Genomic DNA, 20,007 nt, shown 5'->3' with positions numbered 1-20,007 from the left:
AGACACAGAGACAGAGAATTCATAGAAAGAAAGATGTTTTTACACACACCCTACATGCATAGTGCTAAAACACATTGCACAAAACATCCCAGCATAAAATATTCTTGCTATTTTCTTTTTATTTTGTATGTGTCAATTTAAAAAACATTCTGGCTGCGACATACTAAATTAATTTCATGATCCACAACATCACATCCCACAGTCTGAAAAAAAAATTATAAAACATGTATTACACTTAAACAGGATGATGGTTTTCTTCCATTCTCAAGTTTGATTTTGGAAATTGGTGCTCTGAAGGGTTTTGAGAATGTTGCTTGGGATCCTGGATTTCCAAGGGTGCATTGTGCTACCAAATAATCCTTCCCCCACACCCCCCCCCACACCCCCACACCTCCCCACACACCCCCACACCCCTGTCAGCAGCTGGAGCTGAGCTTGTGGGTTCCTACCTCCTAACTCTTAGGCCACAGCTGTGCCCAAGCAACAGCTCTGAAGCCAGGAGCTGTTCAAGACAATTGGAGAGACCAGCTGTGTGTGCACAAGTGTGCTGGGGTGGTAGTTGAGATGTTTGGGGGTGGGCAGCAGCTGGGGAGTCATATATCCAGATCGCTTGTTAATGTACTGTGGTAAATGGAATTCTTGTCCTTTCTCTGGAGTAGAACTTGTGAACTAGAAGGCTCTATGGCAGAAACGACTTAACAGTTATCTGTTTCTAGTTTCATTCTTACTCTTATGGGATTCACATCGATCCCTTCGCATTAAGACTCACATACACTCCGCTGAATACATTGATCTTTTGGCACAAATCCATGGGAGACGCCGTTATTTATCCCCCAGCAGTTGGTCAGATTTGTAATGTCTGTTGAGAATTCTTTGAGCCTGATGACTGTAGCTGAAAGACCACAATCTTGTCCCTACATTTAAAATTACCAAAAAAAATTTATTTTCCCCCATGAATTGTCCAGAACACCAACTATTTTATTCTCTTTTGTGTGAATCTGACTAGAAAAGAGTGATGGAGAGAATCTCATAAATTGGGTAGACTGTCCCTTTTGTTTTGTTTTTTTGTTTTGTTTTGTTTTGTTTTGTTTTTTTGCGCCAGTTCTGAGACTTAAACTTAAGGCCCAGGCACTGTCCCTGAGTTTCTTTTGCTCAATACTAGCATTCTACCACTTGAGCTGTGGCTCCACTTCTGGCTTTTTTGGTGGTGGATTATCAAAGACTGGGTTGGCTTTGAACCATTATCCTCAGATCTCATTCTCCTGAGATTACAGGCATAAACCACCAGCACCCAGAAAATACATTATTTTTTTATTTTCTAGTGTTAAATGTTTTGTCATAGTTCTCTCTTTACATGCACCTGAATCACTTTAGTTTTGGCAACTACATTGCAGTTAAAACTGTAGCTGGATGAATTGTGTGTGTGTGTGTGTGTGTGTGTGTGTGTGTGTGTATATATATATATATATATACATATATATATTTTTTCTACATAATGGCAATATAACTTTTATTTCTTTTCTTCCTTTCTTCTTTCCTTCCTTCTTTCCTTCCTTCCTTTCTTTCCTTTTTTTGCCAGTCCTGGTTGAACTCAGGGCTTCGATGCTATCCCTGAGCTTCTTTTACTCAAGGTTAGCACTCTACCTCATGAGCCACAACACAGTTTTCAGCCTTTTCTGAGTATTTTATTAGAGATGAGAGTTTCATGGACTTTCCTTCCTGGGCTGGCTTTGAACCACAATCCTCAGACCTTGGTCTCTTGAGTAGCTAGCATTACAGGTATGAACCACCAGCACTCAGCTGCCAACATAGTTCTTAGTGCAGTATCAATGCACTAAGTCTATCCTATGTGCTAATTGTCATCCATCCCAACAACCTCCAACAACACTTGGAGAAATGAAAATTAGAGTTGGTTGAAAGGATTAAGAAATAAATAGAAGGTGGAAATTAGGCATCCTGGCACTGACCTGTCACACCAGCGATTTGAGAGGCTGAGAACCCAATTGGAGCCAGTCTGAGAATAACAGGTTGAGAGACCCCATTTCAACTGAACAAGGGGGGAATGATAGTGGGTGTAGGATGACATTTGTCATCCCAGATACGGAGGAATGTATTAATAAGAGGCAAACAATCCAGGCTGAGCCAAGCAAAAAGTCGGCCTATTTCATCTATGGAAATAAGCACTGCTGAAACTTCAGGTTCCCACAAATGCACCAGTGATACTTACATGCAGTTGATATAAAAAGTGGTCCCAGAGGGGCTGGGGATATAGCCTAGTGGCAAGAGTGCCTGCCTCGGATACACGAGGCCCTAGGTTCGATTCCCCAGCACCACATATACAGAAAACGGCCAGAAGCGGCGCTGTGGCTCAAGTGGCGGAGTGCTAGCCTTGAGCGGGAAGAAGCCAGGGACAGTGCTCAGGCCCTGAGTCCAAGGCCCAAGACTGGCCAAAAAAAAAAAAAAGTGGTCCCAGAGGAACAGAAGTGTGGCCCAAGTGGTAGAGCACCTGCCTAGCAAGTGCAAGGCTTTGAGTCCAGTCAAGACCACCAAAAAATAAAAAAGGTGGTCTCATACAAGTAGAAACACAAGGCCAAACTAATAATCAAGGCTACTTAGCAAGACAATTTATTCCAAGTGTCTGGATCATTTGAGCAAATCCATTGTGTCCACTACAGTCTATGATTCTGGCCTTTGCTATAATGACCTGCTTTTATCAAACATTTCTAAAAAAAATTTTTTAATAATTCTACATTGTGGTCTGGATGCAGTTGCTCAAGCCAGCAATCTTAGTTACTTGGGAAGTGGAGATGGAGGAATCAAGTTTCCAGGCCAGCCCAGGAACAAATGTTTGCAAGCTCCATCTCAACCTATGGCTGAATGCCATGTTGCACATCTGTTGTCCCCAACTATGGGGGAAACACAATAGTGGGACACATGATGCACACCTGTCATCTCCAGGGACACAAGGAGTCACAAGTAGAAAGATCGCAGCCCAGGCTGGGAATGTGGCTTAGTGGTAGAGTCCTTGCCTAGCATGCACGAAGCCCTGGGTTCAATTCCTCAGTACCACATACACAGAAAAAGCCAAAAGTAGCACTGTGGCTCAAATGGTAGAGTGCTAGCCTTGAGCAAAAGAAGCCAGGGATAGTGCCAGGCCCTGAGTTCAAGTCTAGGACTGGCAAAAGGAAAAAAGAAAGATCACAGCCCAAATCAGTCCAAACATAAAAAAAACAAGACCCTACCTTGAAAATAAACAGCATAAAAAGAGGTTGGAGGAGTGGCTCAAGTGGTAGAGTACCTGCCTATCCCTGAATTCGACCCCTAGTACGATGATGGTGATGATGATGATGATGATGGTATAATCATCCCTTTACATATTGAACACCCCTATATTTTGGGAGATCCTTCTATATTGTCTTTATTATTATCTTTAAGTAATTGTACAAAGGGGTTTCAATTCCATTGTCAATTTATGAGTACAGTGCATTCTTATCAATGCCACCTACATTTATTGAAAGGACACATCTGGATATATAACTTAAGACTGTGAACATAAAAGACTACATAAATCACTTTAAAGTGATTTAGTGTAAGGCTGTAAAGCTGTTACTACTTCTTTGAAGTAACCTTGTTTCTGTCTTTTTATTTGTTTTCATCTGTTGTCAAAACTGTAATAGGAATCCAGACTACAGGCAGTAGCATTCCAAGTCCATAGATGCCACCTGGAGATTTGGGGGTTTAGTGAGCTTCCCTTTTCTGCGAAGCCTTGAGTCCCACACTGCCTTTTTATTTTTTTTCTTGCCAGTCCTGAGGCTTGAACTCAGGGGCCTGAGCACTGCCGCTGGCTTCTTCTCACTCAAGGATTAGCGCTCTACCACTTGAGCCACAGCACCACTTCCAGCTTTTTCTGTTTATGTGGTGCTGAAGAATTGAACTCAAGGCTTTGTGCATGCTAGGCAAGCATTCTACCGTTAAGCTACATTCCCAGCCCCCACACTGCCTTCTGAGCTGCTGGACTATCCTTTTAGATCAACTACCTGTAAGTGGGACCATTGGAACTTTCACAGAAACCCAAAATGGCAGCAATATTCTCTGTTTCTATAGATGAAATGGAAGATAGTTCCCACATGGGCTTTCTATTAAAAAAATTATTACTAAACTGCTGCTTAAAATATTACAAGCCACTTCATTGTACTATCATTAACAATCCTGTTTTCTTGAAAGTTTCCCAAGAACTTTTTTTAAAATTTTTATTGGCAGAAGAAGTCTCAAATTTTTAATAAGTGATAAAAATAAAAGACTAGAAACGAAAGTCATAAATCCACTTTGGCTTACACTTATGTTGTACTGGGTGGCCATCTGTTAGTTTATGTGCCATCTTCTCTCTTAACTATAGTTGTCTTCCAATGAAAGCGTGATATAAATATGAATGTAAAGCTCCCAAGTTCTTATAGAAGCTGACACATTTGGAAACATATCAGTTTCACTAAGTTATTGATCAAAGTATACATCTTGCAGAAAATAGAAATTCGTTTTGACATAAAAACTCCTAACAAATTCTAAGTCATGGAGCTGTGTTCCAGTTGCTCACTCTAGCTACTCAGGAGGCTGAGATCTGAGGCTCCTGGTTTGAAGCCAACCCAGGCAGCCAAACCCAAAAGACTTTTCTCCAATTAATCAGCAAAAAGCTAAACTAAAGACATTGTTCAAGTGGTAGAGCACCAACCTTGAGCCAAAAAGCTCAAGCCCCTGAGATCAAGTCCCAATTTTGGCAATAAATAATGAGGATGATGATAATGTCATGAATTGGGCTTTGTTTGTTTTTTCTGCCCAAAAGATTATCAATTGATGTGTGTGAACTAAAGACCAAGTAACAGTTGTTTCTTTTCTTCACTTGCTCCTATTACCATATTGAGAGGTTATCACCCTTGTATTTTACATGTCATTTGATGCCAGGTTGTTTGGGATTCTCTAAAAAAATTAGTCAGCAGCATTTTATTTTAAATATTCAGTTAGAAGGCATTGTGAGTTCCTATCCTTGTAGCATGAAGATAGAAGTGTGCATGTGATTGAAATGGCCTGGTGATTTTTTTAAACTCTTAAGTGTATGACTGGGCACATGTGAGTTGTCATGGCAACCCAGAGATTTGTTAATGGTAAGCTTGCTGATTAATGGCCCAGTGTGTTTCAGCGACGGACGGCCAGAGAGAACTCGACCAGAAACTGAAGGGGCTGAGTGTGTGTCCAAAGGGGAACGCTGGGGGGGAGGGGAGAACTCATTAATGTCACCATGTGTCTGCTGGTTCATTTTTGTATCTTTCTCTATGATCTCCACAAATGCTTGAAGACAGGTGGCTCAAAACATTCCTATCACTAAGCTAGTTTTATAAAAGACAAATCTTAACCAAAGCTCTGTTGTAAGCAACAATTCACCTGCCATAGCTATTGCATGAAATTTTTGTTTTCTTGATCTATTGCCTTTTAAAAGTTGGTTAAAAAATACTAGCCAAGAGATATTGGTTGCTTATCTGTTCTTAAATTTGGAGGCTAGAGCTGTTTATCTACCTACTTACCTATTTATATCCATAACTATATATCTATATATGTCTCCTTTGTTTAAATTCCCTCCTTTGCTTCTTTTAGGTTAAACAAAGCACCTACCCCAGGCCTAAACCACAGTTGCGCATTTGCTGGTCCCCCCCTAAAAGTACCCTAAAAGTCTTCTTTCTACAAACTCAACAAAATGAATTATTGGAGTAAGTTTAATAGCTTACCTAGATGAAAACTGTTACCATACCTGAACTAACCAGGTAATTCAAGCACTGGAGTGTGTAGTGAGCAGAAGCAAAAAGAAGTGTATTGTTGATTGAAGATCTTGTTGCCATACATAGGCAAAGCAGATTCCATTTAGCAACTGGAAGGCATTTCTCTTTCGTAATAAAATCTAAATTCTAAGATAAGAAAACGTTTGGTAGTTATCTTAAGAAATAGCACTGAATGAAAACAAATGACAGTGTATACCAGTATAGAACTGATTTTATATAATACAGGCATATATATATATATATATATATAATATGTAACCAAAATTAGCCATGTGCTACTTACAATGGTTTTATTATTTGATAGCCATAGTTCATACATTTAAAAACAGAAGAGACAGCTGTTCCCAGGACACTGAAATTAATTTAAAGAAGGGGATTTGCAGTACATTAACTTTTTAAAAAGTCTTTTGTGCCAGAATAAAAAAAAGACTATCTAACCAAACATCTGCTCTCAAAATTAATCTTAATAGACCTTAAAAGCAGCAGTTCTCGTTTTTTGTCCTGTGTTCTTACAACATGAGTGAACTTTTGCTCTGTGATGAATGTAGCCATTTAAAAATCATAAATATGCTGCTTTTTAAAGGTTGTGTGCCATTGTTATATGATTTTAATAGAATGTCTTTTTCAATTGTGCCTGATGAAAGAGTCTAGAATACTTAAGCAATTCATTTTATCAACATCACAAAGAAGTTTTGTGGGGGTTTTTTGCCCAAAAGCATTTGTGCAGGGGTCACAGTGCTTTGGTTAAGTCTTTCTCCAAGTTCTGCTGCAGGATTCCTACCATCAATGGCCACCATCACTTTCCAGTCTGTTTCTGTCTGACCTTACTTACACAGGTCTCATGACACCACTGTCTCACATCCTGAGCACTCAAAACTAGGATTCTACACTGTGACGATGAAATAGAAGTCATTGTTCTGCTGAGACATATTATAAAAGGATTTATGATGAACCATGTTCTAGGAGAAGGGCTAAAAAGTATGTAGATTCTTATAAGTCAACAATGTGGCTTCTTAAAGGCCCTTGTGTGTTCTGTGTGTGCAGCTCTGCCCACACGGCCTCTGTTCAGAGATACGAGTGCAGTCTGCAGGCAAATGCGGCTGTTTCTGAAGACTTACGTGGCATACTGCAGAAAAGGGAACCATGTCAAGTGTCATCCCCTTAGTTCTCCAAACTGTGGGTTCAGAGACAACTCCACACAGATCTACCCACTTGGGGTTCTCCCTCTGTATCTCTAAAGAAACCTAACTCTAAGTGGGAAGGATACAAAATCTGCCCTCTTACAGCACCCTCTCTCCTTGAGATCCCCAGTTGCCCCTTTCAAACTAGAAGTCATGAGTCACTCACTGAGCACCTGCGAGGTGCCAACTCTGACTCCCTTCCAGTCTAAATAATCTGGTGCTTTACCTCCACCATAACACCTGGCCTTTAAAAGGCAACACACCAGTATTCTTCCATCCCAGGAGAGTTAAGGCCTTGTTCCAGCACAACTTAAGCATTCAAAGGAGAGCCAAGATTTGGGTACATCCCACCCTGCTTCCCCCACTCCTTCCGCCGCCCAGATAATCCTACCACATAACCTAAGCTTAAGATTTTTCTCTTAACCATCTCTGCCTGCTTCTAATGTTCAGATACATTTGAGAACCTCTGGCATTGAGGCTGTCATGACTGAGCTTTAAATAATCTACTGCACAAGATAAAGCAATCAGTGCCTGGTGCATACTAGATGCTCCTTAATTCCCAGCTCCCTCCCCTTGTCAGATGATCTCTCCTGGGCTTTTCACTAGTTTGCCTGAAGACTTAGTGTCAGGCTGGGCTGTTAGTCCAGTTGACTGCTTCTTGTGGCTAGGCTCTTGTGAGAAGGAAGAAAGTTTGGGTGGGTCATGTACGGTAATGCCCAGAAAGAGGAGAGGATGAAGACAAAGATAAGTTCCCTGCAGGGGGGAGCCACTGGGAGCCAGTTAGAAGGAGGTCTAATCAGTTTGATTTCCAGTCCACTGTTCAGTAAAGCCCCTGAGTGCTAATTGAAAAGTAACCTTGGAAACTGGAGCCTGGTATTGTACCAAACAGAAATGAGCCAGGACCTACAAAAGGCAAGTCCAAGACAGAGGTTCAGCGGGTCCTGAGAGCCCTTATTTTGGAGGACTTTTATTTCTAACATTTGTTGCAATAAATCCTTTGTCTGCTGTCCTGGGTCAGCCATCTGAACGAATCAAAGTTCCCAAAAGTTGAATATGTGGTTTTAGTTTCCATGTCCTTTAATGGCTTGGGGCGGGGGGGGTGGGGGAGGGAGGAGGCTCTGAATTCTGAGAGTGAAGGAAACATCTAAATCATTTTAAGATTTAGCAGCCATATCATCTCCCCTTTCCACAAAATAGGAGAACAATAAAGAAGTTTCTCAAATGTTGGGGGAAGGACCTACCCCTTCACTGACCACATGAGTTCTTACAAACTTAGAAGCAAAACAAATAGTCATGGGTTCTCAGTATTTAGCAGGACTGGAATATCAGTTGCTGTGGAAAGCTAGAATTATAAGCTTTTTATGATTCAAGCAAATTCTCAAATTGCCCCATAGTAACATGATAGAGAACACTTTAAGAACAGGAGGGAACACTGGTTGGTCTCATGAACTGTGAGACCCCAGAATCCTGATGGAGTCAGGCGGGTGTTCCTGGCCAAAGATAAAAAATCAAAACCACTGCAAATAACTATAGACTTCTAGCCTGCTGAGTTTTGAAGGCACACATTCTGAACAGAATATTTTATGTTCAGGATAATTCTACACTGAATAGGAATTATATAAGTACTTTGAAAAGCACTTGTTTTTTAAAATTACTATAGATTAAAACTTCCTGATCTTGACACCTTGTGAAAATTGAGTTTTTTTAAAATGAGAATATGCTGTACTCATTAGTATTTAGCACTTGTGTAATGTTTAACTTTTATATCTTGTACTAAAAATATGTAGAGCTGTGCTATCTATCCACCACTCCCAATTCTTTAGTTCCTTTAAAAAAAAAAAATAGGGTCTCACTTTGTAGGCCAGGCTGCTGGCACACTCATAATCCTCCTTCCTCAGCCTCCTGAGGGCTGGAACCACAGGCACGCATCACCATATCAGGCGCTGGCTTTTAAGAACTATGTTGAGGAAGTGGAGATGTGACTCAAATGGTAGAGGACTAGCCTTGAGAGAAAATGCCAAGCAAGAGCATGAGGTCCCAAGTTCAAGCCCCAGTACTGGCATAAAAGGGGAAAAAAAGCTGAGTTGGCTTTTCATGCAAATGTAGTTCGCAAGGTCTTAAAAAATATATTGGAGCCAGGCACTGGTGGCTCACAGCTGTAATCCTAGTTACTCAAGAGGCAGACTGAGGATTGTGGTTCAAAGCCAACCCAAGCAGGAAAGTCCATGACTTATATCCACCAATATATATATTATATACAATAATAAGCTGTGTTATCTAATGTATAGTATGTTAATACATTGATGTATGTAATTATTAATATTTTATATTGGTATTAAATATAATATTAATTAATATTAATGCATAATATATTAATATAATGTATCAGTTGATATAATATAATTGCACATAATATATAATAATAAATAATAGTAACATATTAATTAATATGTCATGTATTATATAATGCATAATATATTAATATACTAGATAGTACATATACTAATACATATATAACTATATAATCTAATAAATAGAAATATATGTTTATATGCAGTATCTGTATTTATATATTATAATATATTATATATGCATGTATCATATATTAATATATTGTGCAATGTATTATACATAATATATACTATATAACATATGTTTATCATTAAATATATTATATATATATCCACCTATATATTATTATATTGACCAATACATATATATTGGTGGACATAACTCCAAGTTTGTTACATAGGTGAGTTTCTGTCTTACTTGTTTTAAGCTCTTTCAGGGCAATTGCTTTGAAAAGCCTTCTCACACTAACACCAATCTCCCCTCTTGTGATCCCCCTTCTACTGCCATTTGTGTCTGTTACATCTTCATGCTGGAAACAAAGGTTGCACTTCACACCGCAGAGAAAGTCAGAATGAGTGCAGACTGCTCAGGATGTATCTAATGTTCTGTTGGTCTACTTGCAGTTCACAAGTAAGGATCCTAGATCCTCCCTACCTTCAGATTTCACAACCAACCAGGCCACATGTGTGGCCACATGTGGGGGCAAGCTTGAGGCTTGCAAATTCAGAAAATAAATTCCAGACATTCTCAATATTATTCTTTTTAACTATTCAAGAACATCTTGTAACCATTGAATATGTTTTCATCTCTCTCCTCTACCTCTCATCAGTAATTATGATTTCCAGAATTCCTATAAAGCTAATCTTCTTATCCATTGGACCACTATTTTATGATTCTAAATTGGCCAAGACCTGGTTTCATTCCTATTCTGGCCTTAGACACGACGTGGCATGACATGAACTTGTGGGTATAGCTTTTCTTTTTCTTCTCCTTTCTTTTTTTTACCTTTGAGTTGACATTGGGGCTCCTAGATGTTCAAAGTCAACTGGCAGTCAGGCTTTGTTCCCAAGGCAGATCTTGCTTTCATCCAGGGGCTCCCAAGCAGTCCCATGATGCACTGATGTGCCCCTCTGGCCCCCCCTGGGGAATCTGGTCCCTCAGTGGCAACAGGTTCTGAGGTATTCTGGCAAAACTTCAGCCGGCTTCGTCTCAGTGCAGTTTCCCTCCTCTGCTTTTCACAGGGTCCTGTAGCGTGCACCGCATCAGCGTTGTCTGTCCTCTCATCTGGACCTGGCCTCCCACCACCTCCTCCTCCACCGCCTCCTCCAGGACCACCTCCACTTTTTGAGAATGAAGGCAGGAAAGAGGAATCCTCGCCTTCACGATCAGCATTATTCGCCCAGCTTAACCAGGGAGAAGCTATCACGAAAGGTGAAAAAACAAATACTAGAAGTTTCCTTTCCTTGTTGCTCCAACACACAGATTCCCTCAGAACCCCAGGGACAAACAACATCATTCCATTTCCATCTCCAACATCTGGGAGGAGAGGTTAAAGCTGGGAAGGAGGGGTCTACAGTGTTCAGGTCTAGATAGTCTCAGTGGGCTGGGCTGCCACATGGACCAGACAAACTGGTAGGAACCAGGCAGTGGTCCCTACTCAAATTCTGTTACATCACTCATTTAGCCCCTAGTGCTTCAGCATCAGCCTCTAGAACCAAGATATCTATGACATTATATGTGTGCACAAAAATATCACAATGTAATCCCATCATACAGTTCATATATGATTATCAAAAGTGTCTTCAAACAAGATTGCTGGTGGCTTATGCATGTAATCCTAGCTGCTCAGGAGGCTGAGTTCTGAGGATTATAGTTCAAAGCCAGCTGGTGCAGATAAATATCAGAGATTTTTGTTTCCAATTAGCCAGCAAAAAAAAAAAAAAGCCAGAGGTAGAAGTGTGGCTCAAGTAGTACAGTACCAGCCTTGAACAAAAAAGCCAAGTGAGAGATTGAAGCCCAGAATTCAGGCTTCATTAACAGGCACCAAAAGAAAAAAGTGTCTTTTATTTAAAATGATAGGCAGTAGCACCTCTGTCCTGAAGCAATGTACTTACTGGCTCGTTGAAGAATTTCATCATTCCTCAGGTGCTGGTGGCTCACACTAGTAATCCTAACTACTCAGGAGGCTGAGATCTGAGGATCACGGTTCAAAGCCAGCCCAGGCAACAAAGTCCCCAGGAGACTCTCACCTCCAAGAAACTACTCAAAAAAAGCTGAAAGTGGTTCTGGGTAGAGTGCTAACCTTGAGCACAAAGAGACTCAGGGACAGTGCCCAGGCCCCAAGTTCAAGCCCTAGGACCGGCAAAAAGTAATAATTAGTAATAGTAGTAGTAGTAATAATAATAATAGTAATAATTAATATTATTACTATTATTATTATTATTTCATCATTGAACTTCCTTTCTCATGGTGAATGGTTAATTTGATTGTGTGTATGTGCTGTTCCTGGGGCTTGAACTCAAGGCCTGGGCACTGTCCCTGAACTTTTGTGCTCAAGACTAGTGCTATATCACTTGAGCCACAGCTCTACTTCCAGCTTTTTGGTAGTTAGCTGGAGATAAGAGTCTCATAGGCTTTCCTGCCAGAACTAGCTTCAAATGGCAATCCTAAAATCTCAGTCTTCTGAATAGCTAGAATTACAGGTGTGAGCCACAAGCATCTGGCCTGAATGTCTAATTTTTTTAAGTGCCTTGAAAATTAATCAGGAAAATCACATGCATTCTAAACAATGAAGTCATGTTACAAAAGGACAATATGCAAATGTGTCTTTGGTGCTGCACAGGTGCTAGGACTTGGGATGCATGTGTGTGTTTACATAGGGCTGGAGTTCAGAACATAAGGGTTTACCTTTATTGCCGGCTCACATGGGTTCTGCCATCTCCTCAGAGACTCACCTGCAGCATTAAAGAATGGACTTAGAGCCATAAAGTCAATTCCATGTTCTGACACAAATTCATTAGGATGTCCTAACATTTTAGGCTACGTCAGGCAAATGGTTTAACCATGAGAGAAACCATGAAATCCTCTTTAATGAGGTGACTTCAGGATTTGGAGGGGGTAGGGTTGCTTGTTTACTTGTTTGCTGCAGAATTTTTATCATCCTGTATCTTTAAAGAGAATTCCCCAGGCTAAACACACACACACACACACACACACACACACACACACACACACACACAATGTTTTTCATCATCCAAAGCTTATACAGGACTCAAACTCAGCATCTTGACCTTGAACACTTGACTGTTAGGAAAACATCATTGTCAAGAGTTGTTGTGGCCATCTCTCTTTGCATGAAATAGAAACGTGTCCACCCGTGTCACCTTCACAGGGCTTCGGCATGTCACTGATGACCAAAAAATATACAAGAACCCCAACCTGCGTGCTCAAGGACAGATTCTGTCTCCAACCAAAACCCATTCTCCAGGCCCCACATCCAAATTTCACGCTCCTCAGAAGCATGCTCCCGTGCTTGAATTGGAAGGAAAAAAGTGGAGAGTGGTGAGTGAAGTCCTTTCACCTGTATTCTTGACACACTCACGGTGAATGAACCAACCACCCAAACCAACTTGCCAAGTTCTTAAGCAGTCCTAACTAAAATGACAAGTGATTAAAAACCATTGGCTGGGATCAGAGCGGAGAGATTTCTGAAGGCTTCCATTATTTGTTTTTTCACTAGTTCCTGTGCATTCACTCCTTCAGGTTTTGTTTGGGTGGTTTGGGTTTTTTTTTGGTAAGTTGTGGTAAAATAGATACAACCTAAAATTTACCATGAGCCATGTTAACTACATGCCAGTGACATTAAGTACATCTATAGTGTTGTGCAACCACCGCCACTATTCATCCATAGAGCAACTTGTCATCTTGCAGAACTAAGGCACGGACTCAGAAACCCAAGACTCCCTATCCCTCTTCCCTGCAGCCCCTATCAACCACCATTCTGCTGCATGTTTATGAATTTCACTGTGAATTCCCATAAATTTGTAACCAAACAGTGAGTGAAACCATTAACCCAGGAAGACTGGGATCCGTGCTCGACCCTGATCTACTAGAGATTGTTTTGTGCCATTCCATGGGTGGAGGTCTTGATAGAACAAATATTCCACCACTGCCATCCACACTTTCTGGGCTAATTATGTGAGCAGAGCAGAGATACTCTGAATGTGACAGTTACCCTACAGACCAAGAACCAAAGTTCCTGGAAAGATTGCCATGACCTGAAAAGACACTGGAGCATGGACCCTGCTGTGACTCGTCCCCCATTCCTCTCCTATTTAACCCAGTAGATGTTGCTAGAGCATAAAATACAGACTTAGTGTGGAACAGGGTCTCAACAACCCTCACACCCACCCACCCACCCACTAGCTAGGAAGCCAACATCTACCCCTCCCAAGCAGTATTCCATCTACCTATTCCCATCATTACCATGACAGGGGTTTGTCCATAATGAGATGGTACATAAAGAAAGAGCATATGGAAAAAGCTATAATCCTGGTGAGCCCATAGTCATTTCAGTAGTCATTCAATTCGTTTTAACAGGTTTTGTTGTCCTTACGTTCGATATCTGTGTCTGTTTTAATTTTAGGAGTACCAAGAGGATAGGAATGACCTTGTCATTTCAGAGTCTGAACTGAAACAAGTGGCTTACATTTTCAAATGTGACAAATCTACTCTCCAGATAAAAGGGAAAATAAATTCCATTACAATCGGTAGGGCAAAACTTATGGCTCTCTAGTTCCTATGAGTTGTTCAGAAGAAAGATGCAGTATATATTTAAGTGGGCTTTTGGGTTTTCCCTCCCTTAGATAATTGTAAGAAGTTTGGCCTTGTGTTCGACAATGTGGTGGGAATTGTGGAAGTGATCAACTCCAAGGATATCCAAATCCAGGTGAGTGGCCTTTCTAGCAATGCTCTACCCTGGCGGTGGCTTTGCATAGACCAGTCTGCCTGCTCCTCCACCCAGAAAACTCCTGCTTCCTTTCTTGCCATATATAGCTCTTTCCTCACCTCATCTGTGAATGGCTGCAATGGCAAGCACCAGCACTGGCCAGGAAGGAGAATGGAACAAAGGGAAGGCCACAGCCTTTAGAAGATTCCTTTGAAAAGACAGCAGATTAGTGCAAAGAGTTCAGAATGAACTAGTCTGAATTATCCCAACATGTTTTGGATGATACTGTTACCTGGTACTTGGTCCTCAAATGGTTTGGGACAGAGAGATATTAGTTTGGATGTTAAGAGTAACAGCTAGTTGCACCTGTGGAATCAGGATTGGTTCTTTTACAGGTAAGAGATGTGCTTCTGATCAAGCTTATTCAGAAAGGACTAGTCCTGGGAGGGGCAGTCGTTCTTGGATAAGCAATTTCTTTTTATTACCCCAGCTATACAACGGGGAATTTCATTGTGACATTTCCATGTAGTATACAATGTATTCCAATCAATCTCTCCCCGCTCAAGCACTGTCTTTTACTCCATCCCTCCCCCATCTCCTAAAACAATTTTAACAGGTTTAATTGGGATTATACTCATCAGTTTTATACTCAGATTGTCCAGGTTGCAAGGTGCCATGTTAACTGAATGTCATGCATACAAGAAATGCAAGCTGGTGCAAACCTATGTCTTAAAGGGTGTGAAGGTCCAGGGCTGTTAAGGAAGTAGAACAGTGTGAACCCCAGTGCATACTGATGTTCAGAGAAAGAACCTTTTGCACTCAAGACAGAGCAAATTAGCACCAAATAATAAAACCACACTGATAGCCTTTGAGTAATTCTGCTTTAGGAAATACACACTGAAGGAGTTCTATTATCTTTACCAAGGAGACATGTAAAAAAATTTATTACACTACCATTCATACTGGAAATAAAAATTAAAAACAATTTAAGTGTCCACCAACCAGTGACTAAATAAATAAATCTTCCCAATAGAATACTACCTAGCAGTTAAAATGAATGAACTACAGTCGAATGTACCAAAACAGATAAATATCAAAATAATGTTGAGCAATAGAGGCCAATTACAGAATGGTAGGCATTGTATTGTGTGTCCATTTATTTAAAATAAATTGAGAACTGCAAAACAATACACGCACCTATTAAATACATTTATGAGAACTCAAGAGCCATCTTAGCCCCCTTACCCAGTGGGTAGGAAGGAGGTAAGGAAAGTGGTGCATGGCATATAGGATATACCATATTATAAAATTATACTCCAAATCAAACAAAAAAATTATAGGAGCCAGGTGTTGTGACTCAATTATGTAATCCTAACTACTTAGAACGCAAAGATTGGTGAGGCATGGCTTAAGGCAACACAGGTACAAAGAAGTCCAGGAGACTCCATCCCAGCCACTGGCTGTGTGCAGTAGCGCACACCTGTCATCCCCCAGTGACGCAGTGAAGGACAAGAGGGAAGACCATACCCACCCAGTCACAAAGTGAGCACCTACCTTAGAAGTAAAATGAAGGAGCTCCAGTGGCACAACCGGTTAGTGCACGGTACTTATAAGAAATAAAGCAGAAAGGGGACAGAAGAGTGGCTGGAGTGGTAGAGCACCCTGCCTAGAAAGTACAAGGCCCTGAGTTCCTGAGTTTAATCCTTACAGCCGCACACACACAAAATCAAGAACAAATAGAAAAAAGAGAACGAAGCAAGAAATAAACCAAAAGGTCACACTCTGACAAAGCTGTTTATCAGCTTCTGTGCATTTACATGGTGGGCATATATTAATTTATATTATTCCTTATATGTTTATATGTTTGAAAGGTACTAGTATTTTAAGGATATAAGCATGCATAAACACACACACATACATACTATATTCAAGTCTCTGAACAGAACAACTATGGTTCTCTGTACAGGAGATAGAACTCAGTGGAACAGTTCAGAAACAGGAAAAGGCATTTGACAGAATTCTTTCCGAACTTTTGCATGTTCAAACCAAGTAAATGTCATTACCTATTTCAAGCACTTCATACTTTTGAAAGAGCCTGGACACAATGAAAACAGAAAGCAGATTAGCAGTTGCCTGGTCGTAGGGTGAAGGCCATTAGGGATATTTTAAGGATGATGGAAATGTTCTAAAACTGGACTGTACTGCTGACTGCACAGCTCTGTAAACTCACCAAACATCATTGAATCGTACACTTAAAATGGGTGACTTTCAGACGGGCATGTTGAAAAAACCCCTTTGTACAACTGTTTAAGGATAATTTTTTTAAATAACCAAAATAAAATTTAAAAAGGATAAAAAGTACAAGATAAATGAAATGGGTGCCTTTTAGTTTTGCAGACTTTACCTTGATAATGTTATTAAAACTAAATAGAGGGGGAGAGAGGAAGACATGGACTAAAGTTCTAAAGCCCACATGGTCTGACTCAGCATTCATTTCTTTGGCAAACTGTCCTAAGAAAATATTCAAATTACAGCACAGAATTTAATGGATTTTTTTCACAAAATAATTTTAGTACTTTGTGCCTGGGCTAGCAGTATATTGCACTGTTACATTCCTATACATACATGAGCATTTTATCCAAGTACAATGTTAAAAGCAAAGTAATGTAAACAACTGTCTATACAAGGCAAATAGACACTGTACATTATTTTTCTTCTTGAATCATTTTGCTGCACAGTAAATTACATGTCAGGACAATGTTACTGATTTGTAGAATACACTTTAAATGTGAGGTATAGTGGCTCCCTGTGAGAGGGAGCTTAACACGTAAACCTGAATATTTTGAGTGATACATTTGTTTAGCTGCCATGGATGGGAAAGACAAAAAAGTTCCAGCACTCAAAGACCCTAGAAACTAGTTTTCCTAAATCAATTAAAAAAAAATAAAATCTTTAATAAGTCTCAACTACTTCTATCATTTCCTTATTGGATCATGACAAACAAAAATAACTAATATTGAAGTGAAACTGTTTGTTACCAGTTATTAAAAATAAATAAATAAAACCTTCCAGGGGGAGGCTGGGAATATGGCCTCGTGGCAAGAGTGATTGCCTCATATCCATGAAGCCCTGGGTTTGATTCCTCGGCACCACATATGTAGAAAACGGCCAGAAGTGGCGCTGTGGTTCAAGTGGTAGAGTGCTAGCCTTGAGCAAAAAGAAGCCAGGAACAGTGCTCAGACCCTGAGTTCAAGGCCCAGGACTGGCAAAAAAAAAAAAAAAAAAAAAAAACCTGCCAGGTTTTATCAGGTTATATCAGGTTGAGATCCTGATATATACACCTCAACTTTACAATCCAAGGTTGAATGTTAAGGGATTTTTTTAATTATTGTGAAGTAATAATTTTATGACACAAAGTATTGAGAGGCTAGCTCAATAGTACTAGGTACCTAACAGGTAGTGGGACCTGGGTTCAATCCCCACCATCCAAAATTCAAAAGCCTCACTACCATCAATACACAAACGTATGAAATGGAAGAGCATTGGCCTGGCAAGCTCACCTGCCACCTGTCACTCAGCAAAGGAGCTCTCTGGCCTAGCTCTCCTGATAAGAAACAATCCCTGGCCTGAGAATGTGTCTTAGTGGTAGAGTGCCTGCCTAGCATGCATGAAGCCCTGGGTTCAATTCCTTAGTTCCACATAAACAATAGAAGCTGGAAGTGGCGCTGTGGCTCAAGTGGTACAGTGCTAGCTTTGAGCAAAAGAAGCTCGGGGATAGTGCCCAGGCCCCAAGTTCAAGCCCCAGGATTGGCAAAAAAAAAAAAAAAGAAAAGAAAAGAAACAGCCCCTGTTCTCAAAGGGTTCACTGACTACCTCAGAATAAAGACGTGGGTGTAATGTACTTGAACTCAATTTTGACCAGACCACTGGGGAAATTACACTTCTTAACATACCAGGTCTATTTTCATATGATTGCTACTGCCTTTTCAAAGAACATAGGGTGTTTTTGTCATTTTACAAATCGTCTAGCAAGGTATAAAAGCTAAACAAAATGTATCAGCACAAGGCATTTGCCTCACAAGTCCCCAGCTCAGAAACAAAGCATGGAAAGCCTTTAAACACCACTGACAATTCATTCCTTTCCCTTCCTTGCCTGAGAGTCATGCAGTTCTTGTCAGCATACGAATGTTGTCCATCGTTACAAAATAAGCAAATCTAGAAATCATCAAGCCATGGCACATTTTTGAAATGCATATGTATGTATTATTCTTCCATCTGTGGCAGAGCCCTTTGCTTTGCTGACCTTGAACTACCTCTGCATTTTTTCTTGCACTGGGTTCAATTCCAACTCAGTGTCGTTTCTGTAGTCATAAAAGAGGAGAAAGAAAAGTATAGTGCCTGGCTAGGCTCTCCTCCAAGGAATTCTTTACATCACCCGCACCATCACAGGACTTGCTCCTTGGGTTTGCAATGCAGCCTTTGCTTCAGGGTGAAAAAAGAGATCTCTTTATCGCTTTAATTACCATTACAAGGAGGAAAAATTATAGAACTGTAATACAGTCTTTGAGAGAACAGTGTCCCCTATGGAGACTTAGAGGGGATTTTCTGCAAACTGATTGCAAGCAGAGAAATTTAAAACATATCTGAATTTTTACAGCATTGAGGTATTTGTGAACAATATAAAGAATGCCTTCCTATTCTCTGAAATCGTGTTTACCTATATAATGAGTATCCTGGAACTAAGCCCTAGTTTGGGCTCCTGAAATGAATACTTTGAAAATACCTAGACATTCATCTCAGTTGAAGTTCCCATTCAGCCTTCAGGCTTTTCTTTCTTAACCAGAAAAGGATTTTTTAATTGTATTTTCTTACCTATTCTGAAGTTCAGGAACAAGCTCCTCAGTTTCTACTCAAGAATAATCTTATTATTAAATGTCAGTATTGATTCTCGTAGTCCCAGTTTCATAGATATTTGCTAAAACTTAAAAAAAAGCAAATGAAAGTGAATGTATCTTGATTTTTTAATCAGGAAATCAAATACATGTTTCAATTCTACAAGCAGGATTGTAAGGCTTTTCTGAACATTTTGCTGCTATTTCCAAATGAATCACTTAAATTTCACCCCAAGAAAGAGCCCCTGATACTTAAGAGTCCCCTTGTGTGGTCCTTTCAAATTTGTCCCCAAATGACACATCTTGTATTCAATATAACCATTAGCCATTCTCCCCAGAACTGACCCAGCGATGCCTAAGGCTCAGTTAAGTCCAAACTAAAACACAGTGAAACTGAGATTCTAATTGTTTGAGAACATTGTCATTTCTGTTTCTTTGCTTTGGTCCCAGAAGGTATTGTTTGTTTGTTTCTTTCTTTCTTAATTCAGGTACTAGGGAGAGTGCCAACAATTTCCATTAATAAGACAGAAGGTTGCCACATATACCTCAGTGAAGATGCATTAGATTGTGAGATTGTGAGTGCCAAATCATCTGAAATGAATATACTTATCCCTCAGGATGGAGATTATGTAAGTACCTTTTGAGAGGCTGTCAAGAACTTCTTTCTGAGCTTTCACTATTAACATTCTAAGAGACTGATTAATCAACTGCTGACCAAAGAGTTTCACTTGTGGAATAATTCACAGGCAGAAGAGGAGCTGCTAGCCACATCTCTTGTCTTCTATTAGCTTCTTTACTGGGATTGCTTC

At 40.2% G+C, this 20,007-nt stretch overlaps 1 protein-coding gene across 1 annotated transcript in view; it reads left to right on the top strand.

The window, feature by feature from the left end:
- Nucleotides 1–20,007, top strand: part of Cap2 (cyclase associated actin cytoskeleton regulatory protein 2) — a 120,488-nt gene that overhangs the window by 97,464 nt on the left and 3,017 nt on the right. Inside the window, exons 8-12 of the mRNA XM_048348419.1 lie at nt 10,600–10,789; nt 12,750–12,919; nt 14,004–14,127; nt 14,224–14,306; nt 19,687–19,827. Coding sequence (XP_048204376.1) covers nt 10,600–10,789; nt 12,750–12,919; nt 14,004–14,127; nt 14,224–14,306; nt 19,687–19,827 — 708 coding nt within the window. The remainder of the gene's footprint in view (nt 1–10,599; nt 10,790–12,749; nt 12,920–14,003; nt 14,128–14,223; nt 14,307–19,686; nt 19,828–20,007) is intronic.

This window comes from Perognathus longimembris, chromosome 6 (genome assembly GCF_023159225.1).
Source record: "Perognathus longimembris pacificus isolate PPM17 chromosome 6, ASM2315922v1, whole genome shotgun sequence".
NCBI classification, from domain to species: domain Eukaryota; kingdom Metazoa; phylum Chordata; class Mammalia; order Rodentia; family Heteromyidae; genus Perognathus; species Perognathus longimembris.
Note: the sequence above shows the minus strand (reverse complement) of the source record. Positions and strands in the feature narration are given on the sequence as shown.